The sequence below is a fragment of the Fukomys damarensis genome, unplaced genomic scaffold (genome assembly GCF_012274545.1).
Source record: "Fukomys damarensis isolate Sample0158 unplaced genomic scaffold, DMR_v1.0_HiC HiC_scaffold_12, whole genome shotgun sequence".
NCBI classification, from domain to species: Eukaryota; Metazoa; Chordata; class Mammalia; order Rodentia; family Bathyergidae; genus Fukomys; species Fukomys damarensis.
Window position 1 is genome coordinate 53,538,284 of NW_022900924.1, and position 5,838 is coordinate 53,544,121.

The window sequence follows — 5,838 nt, forward strand, 5'->3', positions numbered from 1 at the left end:
AAAAAAAAAAAAAAAAAAAAAAAAAAAGAACTATACCTTTCTGGGGATAACAATACTTTTCAGGGTAAGGACTTAAAAAGATTGCATCCACCACAAGGCCCAAAATGAGTGCTTAGTGTTAATTGAATATTCATGTGTATATATCTAGTTCTTCAAATGTAGAAGTGAAGCGATCTTTTTGGCCTCTTAGTATGCAGTCCTTTCCCCAAGTACCAGTTACATCATTGTAGGTACAAATGGTCTGTTTCAGATGCCATTAATTCCTGTCGCACAGGAAGTTGTTTTTGAAAATGAGCCACACCGAGCTCAAACAACATGGATGCCACAGGAACCTGAGACATCATCTGGGTTAGTGTCTTACCCAGAGGTTCTGGGTGGCGTGTCTGGACCGCAGCCCAGAGGATAGGAGATTGCGAGTGGGTTTGGGAGCCAGCCTCCTTTCACGTTTAAACTTGCGAGGTGTGACAGAGATCATGTGAATGACCCTATGTCCGCCAGCAAAAACACGGTGGGCTAGGCTTTCCTTCCCTGTGAATTGAGACGGATCACACCAGGGCCCTAGTGAAACCCGATGCTCGGTCTGTGGAGATCAAGAAAAATGGTTATACCTTACTTCAATTGTTGAAATATGACTTATTTCCCAGGTGTCATTTCCAATTTTGTCAGTTACGTGTGTAAAGTTGCCACAGGAAGATACGGACCATCACTTGGTGCAGTAAGTATTTGTAATTTTATTAATTTATTTTGTTTGTTTTTTGAGACGGGGTCTCACTATGTACCCCTTGCTGGTCTCGAGCTCACAGTGATCCTCCTGCCTCAGCCTCCTGAGTGCTGGGTCACAGGCATGCACCACCACGGCCGGCTGTATTTGTACTTTTAAATTTATTTTGAAATAATTGTATACTTACTAAAAAGTTGCAGAATGAGTTTCCATGGGCCCTTCTCCCCAGCATTAACTAACATCTTAGAACCACAATATAATTATCAAAACCAGGAGATTAACACTAAAATCCTGCTGATCTTTATGAAACTAATTTTCAGGCTATAGCATGTACCATTGAACATTCGTGTATACTAACTGGTACACTGTTCAGGACAAGAGGAATAGGGCAGAACAGGGGGTGTCTAATCCCTGTAAACCCCAGTTAGATTGCAGTCTGGTGCTGTCTCCCGCGGACTCAGTATTTGACTGCCTGGGATAGATAAGACCGGTAGGCACTGTGCTGCCGCCTTTTTTTTTTTTTTTTTTTTTAAGCATGTTTTTTTTCAGTGGCATACTGCAGTTCAGACATGGAAATTGTTAATTTTTTTTAATGCATGCACCTTCAATCTGTGCGCATATAAATACTAATACATTTAAATATATTTGAATAGGAGATTTTAAAGGAACTCTAAAAAGGTTTAATTCTGGAAAAGAATGTCAAATCATCATCCCATAATTGGTGTATTCTTTAGATTTGTGTATAATTTTTCTAGTGAGGCCTACCTCTTGTGACCTATGTGCTTTTCTAATTCCTCCATTTTTTACTTTATGAAGTGTTCTCTGTGTTAAGATTTGGTTGTGGTATAATTTCTGTATTTCAAACTTTTCTCTATTTAGCAAATAAAAACCTTGTGTGAGGGAGCGAAGATCCCTAGAATGATTTGGAAGTGGACTTGGCCTTCAAGTTTAGTTTAGCTGAGGAGAAAACACACATCTGGGCGAGGGATTTAGCTCAGTGGTGCCTTACCTGCCTCATAATGCAAGGTCCCGAGTTCCCGCCCTGCTACTGGGGGAAAAGAGCAAGCACACACCTGCTGCACACCGAAAAGGGTGAGGAACTGCCGAGGACCTCGGGGTCCAGAGGAAGGAGATTGCTGGCTGACAGAAACAGGAGGGATAGGATGTGCCCTTGGGCAGCTGACCCTCCTGCGGATGAGAAGCCGCAGTCCGCCCGCGTGCAGCAGCATGGTGTCTGAGGTAGTTAGACCCACATAGCTGTGATTTTCAGGACTTAGTCCCCAGTGTCTCTGTGCCTGCTCTGCAGGTAATGTTCCCCGCAGTACGAGATCTGTGAGCATCTACCGGAAGTGAGGGATTTCACACAACTTATGTGTTGTTTCGGATCGGATCAGTAAATTACATTTGCTTCATTTTGGAAGAAATTTTAATTTTGTCTGTTTTTCCTCCTAGAAAGTAAGGTTTTAACTTGATTTCTTCTGGAAGTTGAATTGGACTTTTTTAGGTTTTGTTCAAAAATAACCCTAGGATATTAAAGTTGCATGCATGCCCTGGAGCCTAGAGGGTGATAAGCTGCTGGCCAGTCTGGCTTCCAGATCCCTGGTGACACCACAGTCCGTGCTGCTTACTGTGGACTGAGACTTGGGGTGGATCTTTCAGAGCAGAGGCAGACATGGCCAGTGGAGCATGCTGTACCCCAGGGGCACTGAGCTGGCAGGATCTATGGGAAGACGAGCAGACCACCTTCTGAGGTGCTTCTGGTAGCTGGAAAGTGGGCCGGCAGCCGGGAGTGATCGCGCTGTGAAGGGGACCAGATTTCAGAGGAAGCCCTTGCCGAGATTGCAAAGACGGTGGCTTGGCGAATCCACAGTAGCCTTGGGGCTTAAATGCAGAGTGCGGGATTCCACAGTCCTCCCCAGCCAGTCCCCGAGTGTGAGGCCGAGGTTGTTGATGGCCTAGTCTACTTTTTCAGCCTGGGCCTGCGTCATCTTAGCCCACTTACCTGAAGTCAGGCCGTGGACTCTGGTCCTTAGCGGGGTTTACGCTTCCTTCCGTTGTGGAGTTGCCCCGACCAAGACTAAGCTGGTTTCTGTTCTGGCCAGCAGCCAGCTGTGTATTTAGGGACTGTGGATGGCTGAGTTCTCCAGAATTCCTAATAATTTTCTCTAAGGTATTAGCATTTCCTGGAACATAAGATAACCCTATATTCTGAAGCAAACCCTTGACATAGAAGACCCTAAGAAAATAGTTGAGCTGAACATAGTGGTGCACACCTGTAATCGCATCACTCTGGCAGGCTGAGGCAGAAGGATTGCAAGTTCAGGCCCAGCCTAAGCAATTTACCGAGACCCAGCCCCAAAATTTTAAAAAGGGCTGGAGACGTAGCTCAGTGCAAAGGTCCTGGGTTCGATTCCCAATACCAGTACCAAGGAGGAAAAAAGTTGATGATTGACAGTAGATGGTGGGCCAGGGATTTTGCTCAGCGATCCACTGCCTGCCTTGCAAGTGCAAGGAAGGACCTGAGTTCAATCCTTGGTACAAAAAAATAAATAAAAACTAGATGGGGCTGGGGATTTTAGCTCAATGGTTCCGCCACCCGCCTCACTAGTGCAAGGACCTGTGTTCAATTCCCGGCACACACACACAAAAAATGATGTTTTATAAAAATAACATTTTAGCCAGGCATGGTGGCGCACGCCTGTAATCCCAGCACTCGGGACGCTGAGGCAGGAGGATTGCTGTGAGTTTGAGACCAGCCTGGGCTACACAGTGAGTTCCAGGTCAGTCTTGGCTACATAGTGAGACCGACCCTGTCTCAAAAAAAAAGTTTTTTAAAAAAATATGAAAATGTAAGGACTTTTTAATTATAAGGGTTCCTTTGTTGTTGTTGCTGTGGTGCTGGAGAGTAAACACAGGGCCTTTACTGAGCTACATCCTCAGCCTTTTTCCTTTTCTCTTCTGTTTTTTTTTTTTTTTTTTTTTTGAGACAGGGTCCCACTAAGTTGCCCAGGCCGGGCCCCAACTCACAGTCTTCCAGCTGCAGCCTCCCAGAGAGCTGGGATTACAGGTACCACAGTGCCTAAGGGCTGCTCTTAAAAGTCATTTCTCTTTTGTTTTAACATACAATTTATAAATATTTTAAAACTTACAGAAAAGTTGCAGGAAGCTAGGCACTGCTGGTGTCTTGTAATCGATCCCAGCACTTGGGAGGCCGAAGCAGGAGGATTGTTGCAAGTTTGAGGCCAGCCTGAGTTAGATAGCAAGACCCTGTCTCCAAAAACAAAGTTGCAGGAAATGCTGTGAAGAAGTAACTCCTGTTTTTGAGGCGCTCGCATACCTAAGGGCACATATTTAAAATTTATAATTGGTAAGCTTGACAGTGGATACCCATAAAACCACAGCCCCTCAGGATCATAAACGTGTCCATTTTCTGCAGAAGTTCTCTAGTCGTCTTCTGTAGCCCCTCCTGCCACCCTTGAGCAACAGCTTCCTGCTCTGTCAAGAGCCAGGTTTGTGAACGCAGCTGTGGGGCGCTGCTCATCCCGTGGTGGTGACCCTGGGTCGGTGTCCTGCGGTCATCCCGGTCGTGTGTGTCAGTAATCCCTCCTAGGGCTGCTGGAGAGTTTGAGGCCAGCTTGGCAGCTTAGTGAGAGTCCATCTCCAACATAATTATTTTCTTTTGCCTTGATGAATAATACTCCACTCTACAGCTGTGCACTATTCACTTGATGAACGCATAAGCTTTTGGCCATTAAAACTGAACATTTATCTTTCAAAGAATGTAAGTTTTTAATTTGTAAAGTCTTTGTGAGTCATGCACATATTGTGAGGAAATTTTTGTCTAAACCAGGGTCAAAGATTTTTCTTTTTTTATTTTAGCTTTTACATTTAAGTCTGTTTCACTTAAAAAGAACTCCAAAATATTCACTAATTTTAAACATTTTGCCACATTTCACTTATTTTTTATCCACGCGGCCCCCCCGACCCATAACCAGAAATTGAACTCGGGACCTTGCTCTTGCTGGACAGGTCTGGCGGCCCGGTGCCACTGAGCCCCATCCCTGGCCCTACCTATGCTTACTTTTTCTGAACCATGGGGTAGGTTGCTCACATCAGGCCCCTTGACTCCTGTGAACGTGGGCGTGTATTTCCTAAGAACACAAATACCTTTACGAAGCACCCGGTACAGTGCGGTTGTACGGTGCCCTAGGATTGGTAAATACTGACCGAGTTAACCTTCGGATCAGTCTTCCTGGCCCCGGCCCATCTTCCAGTCGTCCAAGTTCCCGTGCCCTTGTAGCCACCCACCGCCTAGGAGCCTGTGTCGCAGGTAGGTGGCCTCTGGGCGCCTCAGAGCCGGAACATCTCCGGCCTTTGGTCTGCCCTGCCTGTCTCCTGTGGACCCAGGTTCGCTGTCCTGGGTGCGGCTGTCACGGAGCCCAGGAGGGAAGTCAGGTCTCTGGCGCATGATTAAGGTAGTGTCCAGCTTCTCTACCATTAATGAGGAGAGGATGCTTTGGGGTCACGTCGGTCCCACGTTCTCCACCCCTCTCCCGGGAGGCCCACTGCACGGCTTGACCGTCCAGTGCCTTCCGTCCCCGCGGCCAGCTGGGGTCCCCGGTGCTTCCGTGACGTCGTCCTCCGTTCCAGGGTGCTACACCGCCTCTGACTGTCGTGCTTGTAGTCTCCGGTCTGTGACGGTTTCTGTCCTGACCTTGGATGCTTTGAAAAAGGGCAGGAGCGCGTTTTGTGGGACGCCGTCTCCAAGTCTCACTGTTTAGCAGGTGGCGGTTTGTCTGGTTGCCGCTCCGCACTGCCTCCCTCTCCCGTCTTCGTCTTCGGGTGGCTCCTGCTCCCGCTGCTCTCACCTGGCCCCGTCCGTCCCCTCCTGTGCGCTTGCTTCAGAGGAAAAACGTGTGCAGCCGCCTGCAGCGCCGATCAGGGGCCCCTTCCCGCACCCCGACTTCCCCCGAGGGTGTGAGGAAAACGTTCAGTCCCCAAGTCGCGCACCCATTTCGGTGGGGTCTCCGGAGAGTCGGGGTGAAGCGCGCGGGCCTCACCTGCCGGTTCCCCGCAGTCGGGCGCCATCATGACCGTGCTGGCCGCCGTGTGCACCA

The 5,838-nt window shown here is 48.0% G+C and overlaps 1 protein-coding gene across 1 annotated transcript in view; it reads left to right on the forward strand.

Moving 5' to 3' along the window:
- The window catches only part of Parl (presenilin associated rhomboid like), a 25,404-nt gene that overhangs the window by 15,878 nt on the left and 3,688 nt on the right, over nt 1-5,838 (forward strand). Inside the window, exons 7-8 of the mRNA XM_033762701.1 lie at nt 645-715; nt 5,799-5,836. Coding sequence (XP_033618592.1) covers nt 645-715; nt 5,799-5,836 — 109 coding nt within the window. The remainder of the gene's footprint in view (nt 1-644; nt 716-5,798; nt 5,837-5,838) is intronic.